The sequence below is a fragment of the Aspergillus novofumigatus genome, assembly GCF_002847465.1.
Source record: "Aspergillus novofumigatus IBT 16806 chromosome Unknown P174scaffold_7, whole genome shotgun sequence".
In the NCBI taxonomy this organism is placed as follows: Eukaryota; Fungi; Ascomycota; class Eurotiomycetes; order Eurotiales; family Aspergillaceae; genus Aspergillus; species Aspergillus novofumigatus.
This window is the reverse complement of record NW_020194280.1, coordinates 668,306-683,256: the sequence shown is the minus strand read 5'-3', so window position 1 is coordinate 683,256 and position 14,951 is coordinate 668,306. Positions and strand designations below refer to the sequence as shown.

General features: G+C 50.8%; 8 protein-coding genes across 8 annotated transcripts; all 8 read left to right on the top strand.

Annotated features, from left to right (window-relative positions):
- Nucleotides 1-705: 705 nt before the first annotated feature.
- P174DRAFT_444498 (dimethyladenosine transferase) lies at nucleotides 706-2,458 on the top strand. The gene is made up of 2 exons (XM_024828103.1): nucleotides 706-1,173; nucleotides 1,279-2,458. Exons 1-2 carry the CDS (start codon nucleotides 754-756, stop codon nucleotides 1,987-1,989), a joined length of 1,131 nt encoding a protein of 376 aa, XP_024679356.1. The 5' UTR covers nucleotides 706-753; the 3' UTR covers nucleotides 1,990-2,458.
- A 261-nt stretch (nucleotides 2,459-2,719) lies between these two features.
- On the top strand, nucleotides 2,720-3,121 carry P174DRAFT_335824 (uncharacterized protein; the record flags this gene model as incomplete). The annotated part of the gene is made up of 1 exon (XM_024821683.1): nucleotides 2,720-3,121. A coding segment is annotated over one exon (402 nt), but the record flags the coding sequence as incomplete, so codon positions are not given.
- On the top strand, nucleotides 3,050-3,774 carry P174DRAFT_271885 (uncharacterized protein). Its single transcript, XM_024821523.1, has one exon. The coding sequence runs from the start codon at nucleotides 3,222-3,224 to the stop codon at nucleotides 3,603-3,605; it is 384 nt and encodes a 127-aa protein (XP_024679354.1). The 5' UTR covers nucleotides 3,050-3,221; the 3' UTR covers nucleotides 3,606-3,774.
- A 192-nt stretch (nucleotides 3,775-3,966) lies between these two features.
- P174DRAFT_444497 (uncharacterized protein) lies at nucleotides 3,967-4,461 on the top strand. Its single transcript, XM_024828102.1, has 2 exons — nucleotides 3,967-4,309; nucleotides 4,372-4,461. The coding sequence occupies exons 1-2, from the start codon at nucleotides 4,078-4,080 to the stop codon at nucleotides 4,398-4,400; spliced, it is 261 nt and encodes an 86-aa protein (XP_024679353.1). The 5' UTR covers nucleotides 3,967-4,077; the 3' UTR covers nucleotides 4,401-4,461.
- Nucleotides 4,462-4,716: 255 nt separating this feature from the next.
- P174DRAFT_444496 (putative glutamine-serine-proline rich protein) lies at nucleotides 4,717-6,046 on the top strand. The gene has a single exon (XM_024828101.1). The coding sequence runs from the start codon at nucleotides 4,878-4,880 to the stop codon at nucleotides 5,883-5,885; it is 1,008 nt and encodes a 335-aa protein (XP_024679352.1). The 5' UTR covers nucleotides 4,717-4,877; the 3' UTR covers nucleotides 5,886-6,046.
- Nucleotides 6,047-6,954: 908 nt separating this feature from the next.
- Nucleotides 6,955-8,522, top strand: P174DRAFT_423619 (uncharacterized protein; the record flags this gene model as incomplete). The annotated part of the gene is made up of 2 exons (XM_024825134.1): nucleotides 6,955-7,105; nucleotides 8,119-8,522. The coding sequence occupies 2 exons, from the start codon at nucleotides 6,955-6,957 to the stop codon at nucleotides 8,520-8,522; spliced, it is 555 nt and encodes a 184-aa protein (XP_024679351.1).
- Nucleotides 8,523-9,346: 824 nt separating this feature from the next.
- Nucleotides 9,347-12,000, top strand: P174DRAFT_514760 (putative sterol glucosyltransferase; the record flags this gene model as incomplete). Its single annotated transcript, XM_024832106.1, has 6 exons — nucleotides 9,347-9,453; nucleotides 9,475-10,209; nucleotides 10,259-10,416; nucleotides 10,462-10,825; nucleotides 10,872-11,222; nucleotides 11,268-12,000. The coding sequence occupies 6 exons, from the start codon at nucleotides 9,347-9,349 to the stop codon at nucleotides 11,998-12,000; spliced, it is 2,448 nt and encodes an 815-aa protein (XP_024679350.1).
- A 223-nt stretch (nucleotides 12,001-12,223) lies between these two features.
- P174DRAFT_271853 (putative C6 transcription factor) lies at nucleotides 12,224-14,772 on the top strand. The gene is made up of 2 exons (XM_024821522.1): nucleotides 12,224-14,541; nucleotides 14,610-14,772. Exon 1 carries the CDS (start codon nucleotides 12,394-12,396, stop codon nucleotides 14,488-14,490), a length of 2,097 nt encoding a protein of 698 aa, XP_024679349.1. The 5' UTR covers nucleotides 12,224-12,393; the 3' UTR covers nucleotides 14,491-14,541; nucleotides 14,610-14,772.
- Nucleotides 14,773-14,951: the final 179 nt, after the last annotated feature.

The following is a 14,951-nucleotide window of genomic DNA, read 5'->3' as shown; positions in this document are numbered from 1 at the left end:
TCAAGTCATGACTCATATGGCGGGACTTCGGGCCGAGTAGCGAGCTCTTGTTGCTCAGAGAGTTTGCATAGCAGAAAGGTCATGAGGTACTACCTTTGTGTTCTAGACTCGCTATATGATTATGTCGAGCTGGCACAATGTGAAGCTGTGAGCCAATGCAAGCTTCGCCGGCACTCAGACTCAGAAAGCTACCTTGCAAATCATGGAATACGATAGCCTGGCGCTTGTGATTGGAGGCTCACCATGTGGCGCGGCTTTTCTTCGGGTCAATTTAACATGGCATTCATCTCGTGCAGATACAGCTTGATACATTCTTGGTGTACACATTTGGTTGCCGTGTTGAACTGCGAAATATCAGTGTTCTATGAGTCTAGAACATCGGAAATTTTCGCCCTCGCTTTTTGTATAGTCTTCTTTCAGAATACCCATAATCAGGCAAATCAGCCCAAGATGACAAGAGACGGAAAGAGGAACGTGTGACAAGAAAATTCGTGTTGGGAGGACTCATGGCAGTGATGCAGCCAGGACGATACACAGCTTCTTGCCTGAGGCATCAGCGTGACTGTCGATTGTCCAATCACGTCCTGGCTTAATTAGCAACCAATCAACGCGGATCGGGAGGCATAAATCACATGACCTACAACGGTCTAACCTGATCAAGCAATGCCCTTATCTGATAAACTTGAGATAAAAAAATTTCAGAAACGCGATCAACGCCTTGCACCACATCAACTCCACCTACAGACATCAAAGATGGGTAAAGCCGCACGAGGCAAGCGCAATGCGCCCTCCAGCTCTCCGTATCAGAAGCCCGGTGGTGCGCCACTCTCCAAAGCAGCCTCTGCGATATTCAAGTTCAATACGGACATCGGCCAGCATATCCTGAAAAACCCCACAATCGCCGATGCCATCGTCGACAAGGCCAACGTCCAGCCCAGCCAGACGGTACTCGAAGTCGGTCCGGGTACGGGTATCTTGACGACGCGAATTCTCCAGAAAGCGAAAAAGGTCATTGCTGTCGAACTGGATCCCCGAATGGCGGCGGAGGTCACAAAGACGGTTCAGGGGACGCCTGCGGAGAAGAAACTCCAGGTTATTTTGGGCGATTTCGTCAAGACGGATCTCTCCAAGCTGCCTCCTTTCCAGATTTGCATCAGTAACACTCCTTATCAGGTATGATTCAACACATGGTCCGGTGTTGTGGTAAACGCTGACGAGTCCGCCACAGATCTCCTCCCCGCTCATCTTCAAGCTCCTCTCCATGCCTAACCCCCAAAGACCTGCATTCTCATGGTTCAGCGTGAATTTGCCCTTCGGTTGATCGCCCGTCCCGGAGACTCGTTATATTCCCGACTATCAGTCAACGCACAGTTCTTCTCTCGAATCTCGCACGTAATGAAAGTCGGCAAGAATAACTTCCGACCCCCTCCACAAGTTGAGTCTAGCGTGGTCCGAATTGAGCCCAAGGCTGATCGACCGAACATCAGCTGGGATGAATGGGATGGTATGCTCCGCATCTGCTTCGTACGAAAGAACAAGACTCTGCGCGCGGGTTTCATGGCCACGAAAGTGCGTGCGCTGATTGAGCGCAACTGGATCACATGGGTTTCCATGCACCCGGAGAAGGTCACTCAGGCGGACATTGATTTCCTCCAGGGCAAGGACGTTGCTGCCCTGCAAGGTGCTGATGAGGATATGGATATGGGCCAGGATGACGATGAGCCGGTTGAGGGAGGTGACGACGAGGATGATATCTTCATGGACTTGGGAGTGGAAAACGATGCCCCAGTTACTACGAGCAAGGGCTCACTCGTGGCAATCGGAGACCAACAGGTCCCTCGGGCCATGGTGACAAAACTGGTTCAAGTGAAGATCCAACGGGTTTTGGATCAGGCCAATATGGCGAATGCTCGTGCCCAGAAGTGTGATGAGAATGACTTCCTCCGCCTTCTCCATGGATTCAATACTGAAGGTATCCACTTTTCTTGAGTAAAGGGTGATCCCAAGTGCATTGCAATCTTTTCCAAGCCCGTCGCAGACTCATGTACTCCAGTGCCGAAGTGATCGAACTTCTCGCGCCATGATGCTCATATCCTCGTTTTGATACCCACTTGACGCCTCTGAGCTCGACATCGGGATATAGTCAGATCTCAGATCGTCGACATATTGTCCATTGCGCAGAGTACCGTTTGTCAGGAGTCAGGGCGCGAGTGAAGCATGCCTCTCGGCTATACCCGTGCGCACTCGAGCTTGATGATACTTTTCTGGTTCTATAATTCCACAGTTAGACTACGGAGATACCTCTATCATCAGTAACGAAGACATGATATTTATTCAGTTCTTATGCTGCCAGTCCTTCTTTGGTTTCTATACACTGCTATAGGGGCTCTGGCGTCTTAGAAAGGTGGCAGAGAAATAGAGCAAGGAATAGACGCTAATCTCGAAAAGGGAATTTCGCGAACACTGACTGATTATTGAGTGATTATCAGCTTTCTCCACTTTCTCCACTCATTATTAGTATTTGTTATGATAAGATGACAAGAATCGTCTATACCTTCACTCCTATTAATCTCATATCAGCCATACAACGTCGGTCAGCATGGCCGCTTCTAATCGATCAAAGCCCCTCGTGATCGTTTGTTTCAGTTTGAAGGGATTGTGAAGCTATCCGTAAGGTATCTCAGGGCGGCTAAAATTTCGATACATCTCCCTACCCTGTCTCGTGTCCGCAACCAATGTCCCAATGGTGCTAGATAAGCCAGATGATTGGTTGGCATGGAGCGCATATATCAAGGGCCTCGCTGGGCGGAAAGGCGTCTGGAACTACATTGATCCAGACGATGAGACAATAACAATAGAGGAACTCGTCGAGCCAACGATACCTATCCCAGCAAAGGCGTTCAACGAAAAGGATGCAAATGATCGATGGGCTTGGCAGCAAGAGTCTAAGCTATACGATTGGTCGTACAGGATATACGAACGAGACCCAAACGCCATGATGGCGACCTGGACGGCCATCCAGACCAGTGTCAGCCGGAACCAGCGCTATATCTTGAACCTGGATATCTCGGAGAGGCAGAGGATGATCAAACTACGAGATAAGCTCAAGCCGGATGACCTACCTCGGACGATAAAGCTTATGGACCGCTTCGAGAAGCTAGGCGAGAAGAAGCGCAATGAGTCCATGGAGGAATGGCTCAGCGAATGGGAAAACGTAATTCATGAGCTTGAGGATGCTGAACTGGTATATATTGAGTACCGGGCTAGCCTCGAGTTCATCAATTGACCCGCTTCTGCCACGCTACGCGAAGATTAGGCATGTGAATCTCGAGCCAGATGGTTCAAGCATCCCGGAAGAGATAAAGGCCTTCCGACACCGATGGGAACGCGCATCGGACGAAGACAAGCAGCCCAGTTTTGCAACCTTTCAAGGACAATCAGACCAACCAAATTGTTCAACCCAGCGCAAGTGCATCTGCGGTGACTACCATCCCTTCATTGACTGCCCATATATCATATTGAGTAGGCGTCTAGCCAGTTGGAAGGCAGATCCAAAAAAACAAAGGCAAAGTTTGAGAAGGTTAAGAAGACGAGAGAAAACGTGAAAGGCGACTATCGAGAGAGCCGTTGAGGTCGAGCAAGCCAATCAGGAGGCGAGGCCAAATCAGACGGTCCTCTGGTCAATGAAGGCGAGGTACCGTGCTAGACGCAGGTGTTGGATACGAACTGGAATGAAGGTCTGGTTCTTCTAATCTACCTTACCATTGTTACCTAGCGTATATAGTAGAGGATGGTGATTGTGAAAATGAAACTGTAGAGTCTGCCAATCAACGGCGGATCAGTGGGTTAGACCATGATAAGAAGGGAGAAAGCAGCAGTCTAAGCGGTCGAATCAGAGGATCCGTCTGACTACTCCTTTTCCGCCAGCGGCAAGTTAGGTTGACATGAAGACTCGTAATCGTGATCACGGTCAAGAGATACTCGGCTCATGGTGTTTTCTCTGGTCTTCTACTACACTGGTCTTACGAAGCCTACTACCAACCGTACCGCATGCCCCAAACGTAGGCCTACACGATAATGGCAGACAAAGCACCAGCCACGACAGGCCAAAAGCCAAAAGTCGACACTACTGCAATAGCTGAGACCCCAGCTGGCTGTACAAAAGCTGTTGAGCCGAACAAAATGGTTTTCTTCTACCCAACGCCTGACCAGCGACAGGAAATATATATCCCCAGAGGACAGTTTCAGAAAGCGTTGGAACTCTCTGTGCAGAAGAACTGGGAGGAACTGTGCAAGTTCCCTGCTTACAGTGCGTGATGTCATATTGGCCCTGACGCATGGACGTGATATAACTGACCTTTCGTGTCATAGCTGGTCAGGGGTATGAGGAGTGGGATTAGTGGAGTGATGGAGTCATTCCAGGGTTTAGGCGAAGTGATGAAGCTTAGTACACGAATGGACAATGTTGACGGGTCAATCCACTCTGTATCTTCTGGTTTTGATGATCCCAAAGCGTAAAGTTTGGAATGATTTTCCATACTACATAAGCACGGGAGGTCGATGTGTAGGGAGGATCAAGCCATACGCTCATAAGGCTGACGGTAACCCCACTGTGGCAGTGCAATTGGGTTGCAAGGTGGAGCTGCACTGCCGCACCTCCGATGAGATGGAGCCAAGGCAGCAGCCCCATTTGTTTACCTAAAAAAGCTGTCTCTGGTCCTCCTCATCCTCCTAACGTAGCACACATTCTCATTCCCTAAGCTTTTCATCTACATCAGCCCATTTGACATATATTGATACCCAGTTATCGTTCTGTGAAGGAAGAAGACCATTTACGCCTGTTTTCAGGGTTGTCTGCCGTTTCTGTTTGGCGCAACATGTCCGCGCAAGAGTACTACAATTCAGGCTATATCGGCGGACGAAAGCCAGATACCCCATTGAGCGACAATGGCAGCAATCGACCATGGACCCCGCCATCCTCAACTGTCACTCCGGGACCTGAGATGTCCTACTCAACAGGAGTAGACAATCGTTCTTACAACTATGGTGCCCCGCCCCCGCCGACAACCAGCTATGGGCGACCTCAGAATGTATACCCGTCTCAGCCTTCAGAAGGCATGGCCCCAGGATTTTCTCCGCAAACAAAGCCACAGCAGTACGACAATGAGTATAGCAACTCTGGGCCTCCACCTTACACCCAGCACTACTATGGCTCGCCACAGCCGTATCCCCCATACCCTACACATGACGCCTATCCTGAGCATCCACCCACTCAGCCGCCGTATCCACAGGATCAGAAGGATGAAAGAGGCTTCATGGGAGCGGTTGCTGGAGGCGCTGCAGGTGCCTACGCCGGTCATCAAGTCCATCACGGCGTTTTGGGGACTATCGGAGGAGCGATAACTGGATCTCTCGCCGAGGATGCAATCAAGAAGCACAAGAAGAAGAAGGAGAAGGAAGAGGGCAAATGGAGCCATGGTCGCCGGTCTTCGTCCTCCTCTTCGTCCTCGGACAGTGATGACGGTCGGGCTCGTCGTCAACAACATCCTCCTGCAGAGCCCTCTTTCCGAGGCAACTTTTCCGCCTCGTCCATGGATATCAGCCTTGAGCACGACTATGAGCTGACCGCTAGATGCCGTTCCATCTCAGGAGAACTGCATCGGTCGAGTATCTCTCTGAACTCGGTTCTCTCGAACCACTTCGGTTCTTTTGTATGGGCGCGTGGCGGTAATTTTGGAGCTTCGGCGAGAAATGTGCATCTTGCTGAAGGTGGAAGGGTACTTGATGCTGAGCTGGCCGATGGAAACGGCCATTGGAAGAGGGCGTGGGTAAGATTGGATGAGCGGATCACGAACCGGAACGGACATCTTGTCTTCCTGGATTGATGAGCATGAGGCTGGTACACTACTTGTTGCAATTTAATGTTAGCTCATGACACCTAATGAAATTCAAACCTTGCGGGTCACTCTAATAGCAGCTTTTAGGATTGGAAGAGACTTGATTCCAATTCAAGTCAAGATCATCTATGAAAGAAGTGAAGACTGAGCACGTCTTGCCTCTAGCAAACAGCATGTATCGGTGTGACTGCGCCTGTCTCAGTGTGAGGTGATTGTGTTGTGTTGTTCGTCTCCCTTCCCTTTCCCAAACCACTCAACATATTCTCAAACATCCTGGATCCCATTCAGATATCGTGAGAGATGGAGTCCTTCCCACTGAGCTTCTAACCATAATCTTTCATCATCTCAAGGACGAAACCCACACATTAAATGCGGCCAAGGACGTACCGGGGAGATGGCAGTCCGGAAGCCTCACAAGATGTACAGTTGTTTCCCGCAGATGGCAAGCGATTCTCGAACCGATGATATGGGAGAAGATAGCCCTACTCAAACCAGACGCACTGACAAGGCTGGAGAAATACCCCACCGGCAAGCCACGTCGGATGACAAGAATTAAATGGGTGAGGCAAATTTCTCTGGGAGCCATATGTCAGTTTTGAGCTCGCAGAGCGGCTTCGCGAAGCGATGAAAAGTCATCCCATGGTGCTGGCTTGTGTTGTCCCGTACCAGTATTACAGTTTATATCGTCAGGCATTCGCAGGTATCTTCCGCCTCTTAAGCCGATGGGAGGCTGTCTGCGACGAATCGATGATTGACCTATATCTTGCTGTGGAGCATTCACCATCTCCGAAGTTGTCCATCCGAGAATGGAATTGAAGATATGATCGGGTTGCAGGTCATGACGATCTAGGAGATCAGGGAGATCCTGGGTGCGGCACACAGTGCGTTTGGTTCAAGTGGTATTGACTATGGATTTACTGTTGCTCTGTTGAATTGTTGACGTACACACCCGTCCAAAGAGTGAGCTCTACAGCCCCTTATTCCTAGACGTATAGCTCAGGTTTACATGCCTGGGTGTCTCAGGGGTCGTTATCTTCAAGTGGAGAACACGGACATAATGATTACCTGGAACTCGTCCGAAGCCACGGATTCAACGCATCGAGAATCCGGCTTGGGAAGTGCCAGTGGTATCAGAGTCAAGGACAAGATCTGGCCCGGTTCCAACACCGGAGCTAGAAGGCTGCAGGAACAGACTATGACTGACAAAGGTATACATGACAGAGATCGACCACAAGTCACTCTGGTCTCCTTACTCGGGCAAATGCCCACTTTTTGATTCTGGATACTGCTCTGCACCTTCCGTCCGTATTGGAAGTAGCGCCTTGCTTAATGTCCCTGTCATCTGCTGCCTACGATGTCTTTCCTCACACTTCTTCAACCTCAAACTAAGGATATGATAATAACAGAGATCAATCCATAATAGAAACGATTGGTATTTGGATATCAGCATCCTGTTCTGTGGCCCTTGCAATTCACCTCTAGCGAAAGCTAATGCAAAGGGACTCTGAAAATGCACACAATCTGCTCGCGTACCCAAAAATAAAAGGGACCTTTCCATTGACGAACGTCAATACTGGAGAGAGCGTTCCTTCATGAGTGTCCAGGGAACACGATACCTCTGCAAGTCTGGCATACTAAGCTCCGTGGCTTCAGGGCTAAGGACTGTATATGATCGATGTAGATAATAGTTATGAGTTGTAAAGCCAGCTGTGGCTCCATCCCCAGTCACAGTGCGAGACCTCGGTAAGAAATGACCCTAATACAAAAGGCAAAGCTACTGAATGTGTGTGTGGTGCAACATGTCACGGACTTGGCGACCCCAATACGAGTCACCATCATCCCACTTTCATCGCCTTCTGTCAGCGTTGCCAGCATTATCATCATTGAAAGCATTATTTGCCCTCCTTACCATGACCAAAGTTCGCCTCTCAGGAGATCTCTACGATGGAGTTGATAAGCTCTCTCCCCTGCGAGATCATCGGTCTCGTACTTGCAAACTGCGAGAGCTTTGCTGAGCTACGCGACGCAATCTTGACTTGCAGGTCATTTACTCACCCTGGGAGTCCCACACAGGGTCAATTCTATGGCATATCGGCCTACTTGAGATCATAGGTCTCAGAGACGCGCTGCTAGCAGTACGGGCTCTTCTCATTCTTCGCGCCGGCACTTCAGTAAACCTATCCTCGCTAAAAGATGATGAACACTTAGGTGAGAGCAACAGGGATCGCAAAACAAGCGATCCTCAAGGGAGATCTCCCTCCCTCTCCATTCCCTCTGGGTGAACTGAGAGGAGAGATCTGCAAACCAAACCTGGATGAGCTAAATGTTCTGTTCGATTTCCGGCATTTGGTCGAGTGCCTTGAACGGCTTGCCAGGAAGAACAGTGCTCCATACTGGTATGATTGCATTGAAAGTCTCGAACCAGAAGACAGGATCAACGCGTGGATAGTGTGGAAGGAGCGCTTGCACGTCGCGTTGTATCGAAGCTTTCTTGCAGGTGCCGCGCAGTATCGTGCGTACCAGGAGCCCTTAACTCTGGCGAGCACTTGCGGCCTTCCGGGTTTCCTGGATAAATTCCGGAAGAATATGGAGTGGTGGGATGAAGAGGACGATTTATCACGATGACTCTTTTACGCCGGCTGAGAAGCGCTGTCTGCTCCAGTATCCCATATTCAGATTTAAGGAATTCCGATATCATGGGGATATATTCCAGCCTCTGGCGAATATCCTTGTACAGGAGAGCAAAAGGATGCCCAGGGTGGTGAATACATTAAGAGGTGCAAGTCTGTATGAGCGCTACGGGGCAAGACAATATGACCCTGGTATGCTCGAAAAAAAGCCATTCCGAGGCGCTCTTCCATCAGCTCTTGCAGTTCATGTTCGTGATACATGCTGGCGAAATACTTCCGACTGCGGTTCAAAGACAACACATGGGATTGGGGAAACAGCCGCGGCCATGACTCGCATAAGCTGGCTTGGTCTAAATTTACCGTTGGCGGTGATGTGTTCTGTGAGCGTATTCTGGCGGACGGATATGACGAGGCTTGTGCCCTCTTGGAGTCGATCAATGCTCCACTTCCTGAGCCTTGTTTTGTTCATGGTTCTTCCTGGCCCCTTTTCTAGGTTGTTCGAACTAGGAAGTAGGTAGTAAGTATTGCCGTTGGGATCCATAGAAAACGGGATAAAGTTTTCCAGATAAGGTTATTGAGGTTGAATACGGATACTTAGCCAATCAACATCCTCCATCTGAAACTATTGCGTCTCTAGTGGCGAATCTTGACTCCACCGTCATATACCTGAAGAGGCAAGAAATACGGATACGGAGAGGTATCGACAATTCGACATCTTGCAGCCTGCTATAATTATTCGTCCGCCTGATGACTTAAGAGGTTATCCCGTCCAGTCTCACTTGTCCCTTCCCGCTCGCTTCTGGCAGTAATCTCAGAACCATGGGAAGACCAGGGACACGTGCACAATCCTCTGAAAGCGATGGACCTCCACCGTATTCACCCGTGGATGATGGACTCGTTGCGGAGTCGGCTGATGTTCGAGGTAAGTAAGTGACAATATCAGGTAGTATGTCGCTAACTAGACCAGGCGATGGGCGAGTTGACGTTGATCTGAACTCGAGGATTGCCCGCACTCTCGCTCGGATCATCGAGCTGCAACAGGAAGACATCCATAACCCACCTCCCAACTATCAGCAGGAGCTCCAACAGCAGCAACATCAAGCTCATCAACTAGAGCCCGTCGAATGCACCATCCACCTCAATATTGTGATCCAGATTGTTGGCAGCCGCGGCGACGTCCAGCCTTTCATTGCACTCGGCACGGAACTGAAAAAGCACGGTCATCGCGTCCGGCTAGCTACACATGATGTTTTCGCTGATTTTGTGAGATCATCCGGGCTCGAGTTTTATCCTATTGGCGGTGATCCAGCGGAGCTTATGGCCTTCATGGTGAAGAACCCCGGCCTCCTACCGCAGATGAAGAGCCTTCGGGGCGGGGAGATCCAGAAAAAGCGAGCCATGGTTGCAACGATGCTGGACGGATGCTGGCGTTCGTGCATCGACGACGATCCATCTACAAAGGTTCCATTTGTGGCGGATGCAATTATTGCGAATCCGCCCAGCTTCGCGCATGTGCATTGTGCGCAGGCGTTGAAGATCCCGGTGCATCTGATGTTTACCATGCCGTGGAGTAGTACGACTGCTTTCCCTCACCCACTAGCGAATCTGCGGCCGTCGGATATGAGTCCCCGGGCGGCGCACTGGGTTTCGTATGGTGTGGTAGAGTGGTTGACCTGGCAGGGGTAATTGATTATCAGTCTGTATGCAATCCATATAACTGACACGGACTAGGTTAGGCGATGTGATCAATCGATGGCGAGTCACCATTGACTTGGAACCCATTCCTATGGCTGAGGGGCCCAGTCTGGCAGAGACCCTCAAGATTCCTTTCACCTACTGCTGGTCTCCAGCTCTGGTACCAAAGCCTAGGGACTGGGCTGAACATATCGGTTAGTACTCCATTGTGTCTACACGGAATATACTCATAGCAATAGATGTGTGCGGCTTCTTCTTCCGGCAAGCACCGTCGTACCAACCGCCGCCAGATCTCGAGCAATTCCTTGCTTCAGGGCCACCACCTGTGTATATCGGCTTTGGAAGCATTGTTGTGGACGATCCACAACGCTTGTCTAATACCGTGTTGCAGGCAGTGGCTGAGTCCGGTGTTCGTGCCATCGTGTCACGAGGTTGGAGCAAGTTGGCCGGAGACGGGAATCCAAACATCTACTTCATCGGCGACTGTCCCCACGAATGGCTCTTCCAGCACGTTTCGGCGGTTGTCCACCACGGAGGTGCTGGGACGACCGCCTGTGGACTTGTCAACGGGAAACCAACAGTTGTCGTACCTTTCTTTGGAGAGTAAGTTCGCGTTCTCCTTGAAACCGGGCGCGGGCTCACTATTTAGTCAACAATTCTGGGGCAACATGATATCACGGGCTGGAGCAGGTCCATCTCCCATTCCGCATGCTACACTTGGCGTTCAGAATCTGGCCGAGGCTATTCGATTCTGCCTCAAGCCACAGACCGTTGCTGCTGCGCGTGAAATCGCCGCCAAAATGCAGTATGAGTCCGGCGTTCCTGCCGCCGTACAGTCCTTCCATCGTCATCTTCCGCTGGAGCAGATGAGGTGCGAGGTATTCCCAGACCAGGTTTCTGTGTGGAAATACGCGAGGTACAAGCGGGAGATCCGATTATCGAGGAAAGCCGTGCAGATTCTCATCGACCACCTAAAGATTGATCCAAAGAATCTCCGCTGGTGAGTTTGCATTCTCCCGTTTACGTCGCGACACTGACGGGTCAGTTATGATATCAAACCGATCATTATTGAAAACCGCCGCTGGGATCCGCTCACCGGTGTCACCTCCGCAGCCCTAGGCACCGGCACTGACTTGCTCAAAAATACCACGAACATGTTCTACAAGCCATACAAAGAACTCACCCGTAATAGGACTGATCTTTCCGATGGCAAAGAACGTCACCCCGTCGCCACCGCGGGTGCCATGGCTGGTCAATTCGCGAAAAGCTTCGGACAGTTCATGGGATCGTACACCAGGGGTGCTATTGTGGATATCCCGCACGCGGCAGCGGAAGGCTTCAGGCAGGTCCCGCGCCTGTATGGCGAACAACCCAAGGAGTACGGCGCTGTGCAGGATTGGAAGTCCGGGGCTACGGTTGGGGGAAAGAACTTTGTGGATGGCATGATGGAGGGCTTATCGGGGCTGGTCACTCAGCCGATCAAAGGGGGCAAGGAGGAGGGAGCGCTGGGCGTTGTCAAGGGTTTTGCAAAGGGTACGGCGGGATTCATGACCAAGGTCCCTTCCGCTGGACTAGGGCTCGTCGCGTATCCATTTCAGGGTATTGTGAAGAGTATCGAGTCGTCGGTTAGGTCCAAGACGAGGAAGGCTATTATCACAGCGCGACTACGGGATGGGTATGAGTTGAGCCGACGGGAGGAAGTCTCGCAGGAAGAGAGACAATTTGTCTTGCAGAAGTTTCAGAGCCTTTTGCGCAATACAGATACTCTCCCCACCTAGGTTTGCGACTCGCTCAGGGGCTTCAAATTTGGCCTAAGGCACAAGCAGATATTAAGGCACCGACAAAGTCACATGACTCTGTGGGATGATTATGATGATTCCTGTGTTGGTGCCACGCGCAGGCACCAAGCGAAGGACGCATCAGGCTAAACAACAAAACAACATAGAGTTAAGGAATTACGAACCTTTTACTATTACTACTCATATAATATAGCCACTACTACAGACATAACATTTACTGCAGCTGGCACCTGATTACGCTTGGTGCACTGTGGCATCTCTTGTCTCACCTATCCTGACATGGTTCGCACGTCCTAGAAGTAGTTGTGCATTCATGTAAAGTTACCTTGCAGCTCGAGAAACAATTGCGCATTCGAGTCATGGTACATAGTCATGGAAGTCAATACCACGGTCGCCTCGCGCCTTGTCCCAATTGCTTCCGCGCCTAGGGCAACCTCTGCTGATGTGCAGAATGGCCCCGATACAAGCTTGACTACAATGCCCTTCAACTGCCAGGCCTGCGTGCGCAAAAAGGTTAAGTGCAATAGGGCTGTGCCAACATGCTCAAGCTGCAGCAAAGCAAAGCTCCAGTGCGTCTACCAGGCTCCCCTGCCGCGCAAGAGGAAGCGAAGCCAGGTCGAAGACGTGTATGGGCGTCTAGCACGGTACGAGCGTATCTTGCAGGAGAACAATCTTCTCCCTACGGAATCTACACCGACCTCATGCGGCAATGGGACGGAGACGTCGGCGGTCAGCACACGGGATCCAACCCCAGTGCAACCCGCTAGGTCTGGTACACTTCTTTCCGCCGATGGCAAGTCTCGCTATGTTGACAATGTTCTCCTCCTTGATGCCGGAGAAGGCGACTTGTGTGAATTATCTGATTCAGACCGAGATGACTTCCAGCATGACGACACCGGAGCTGATCAGAGTACCCCAACTGGTCTTCTAGGCGTCCTCGCAGCACATACAGTTTTTGGGGCAATACTTGGCAGCACCCAGAGCCTCGCTAACCAACATCCCAGTTATGAGGAGGCTACAAAGCTCTGGAATACGTACGTGCAAAATGTCGAGCCTCTTTGCAAGGTTCTTCATGTTCCTACCGTCGCAAAGATGGTCGACACAGTCTCACAACAACCTGCTGCGGCCTCGAAGAGTGACAACTGCCTGCTTTTTGCCATCTACTATTTCGCCGTGTTCTCCATGTCAGATGCCGACTGTCTGCTAGAGTTCAACCAAACGAGGAAGCATTTGATGTCGAGATATCGCACGGCTGTTTGTCAGGCACTTGTCAGCGCGTCGTGGCTGAAGACTACAGCGCTGCCAGTACTACAGGCTTACAGTCTCTTCCTCATTGCCATGCGCGCTCAAATTGATTCTCACACGTTTTGGATATTGACAGGCATTGCGATTCGTCTCGCACAACGCATGGGGCTCCACCGTGATGGTGAAAGCCTGGGATTGCCACCATTTGAGTCCCAGATGCGACGGCGGCTCTTTTGGCAACTACTTCCACTGGACGGCTATGCAGGCCAAGTTTGCGGCACTGGGATCTCCATATCGCCGAATAGCTGGGATACCAAGCCACCATTGAACATTAACGATGACCAGATTTCCCCTGGTATGACGCAGCAGCCTCAAGAGCAAAGGGGCGCTTCGGAAATGATCTTCTGCTTGTCACGGATTGAGCTGTCCAACTTTTATACCCGAACTGGTGTTAAAATGAAGGAAACTGGTGGTACGATTCAGTTCAGAGATGCAGAGGAAACTGAAAGGCTCATCGACGAGGTCGAAGATCTCATCGAGACAAGGTTTCTTCGATACTGCGATATCCTCAATCCCTTGCACGTTTTCACCATGGGCATTGTGCGATCTGCCGCCAACGCCGTCCGACTGCGTGCTCGAATGCCACTGCTGCTGAAGCATACCATTACCGACGCGCAAAGGAGAGGCCTCTGCACTCTCGCAGAAAAGATCCTCGATACAAACAGCGCCATCTACGGCAACCCCAGCATGAAGAAGTTCCTGTGGCAGATGCAAGCCTTCTTCTTGTGGGATGCCCTTCTCTGTATCCTGCTTAGCCTGTCGGAAGTTGGATTCTACTCGACGTCGGAGCTGAACACTACCTGGAACAAGGTTGCAGAAGTCTATGCGAATCACGAAGAACTTGTCAAGCGCAAGAGAACCCTGCACGTCACCATTGGGAGGCAAACTCTCAAGGCCTGGATTGCCAATCCTCCGAGTAATTCGTCCCCAGAACCGGCTTTCATAACCGCGCTGCGCGCCCAACATGAACCGAAAGTCAACAGGCAGCAGGGGAGAGTTGATGAAATGGGCGGAACCGACAAGGGTGCGGACGGTGTGTTTGCTTTTAATGAGCTTTTTGCCGACATTGATGGAACGGGCTTGAATCTGAATACCGGCTTCGCTCTCGATTCTTCAGATTGGGTGATTTGGGACCAACTGTGCCGAGGGACTAGTCTGGGCTAAGCGGGCGGCCTCCGTGACAAATGTCTGGGTGGACTTAGATAACACGATGCAGTAAGACAGCACATTTACAATTACCAGTTCATAATGGGAGAGTTGCTGACCATCATCCGACTCAACAGACAATACAAGGGGATAGTATCAGTCCTGTTCCCATTATAGGAACGGATCTATCAGGCCTCGCTATTGGACGACTAATAAGGAACAATGCCATTGGTGGCATGGTCTTCGAGCCGTCTTCGAGCCGTCTTCTGGACCCTTCTCCTGTCGGTTACAGTCCAGGAACACAAGGTCCAGCTGTACAGAGTACCTATATGCTGTTTCGATAGTCGGCCCCGGCCCCGAAGAATGGCCCCTCTCATTGGACAGCGCATCGGTCCTTCACGGGCGATCCGGGCCCGAGCGAAATACGCCCCGGTTATTGGCTGCTTGATACATATGAGATAAGTATAAGGAGTATAAGA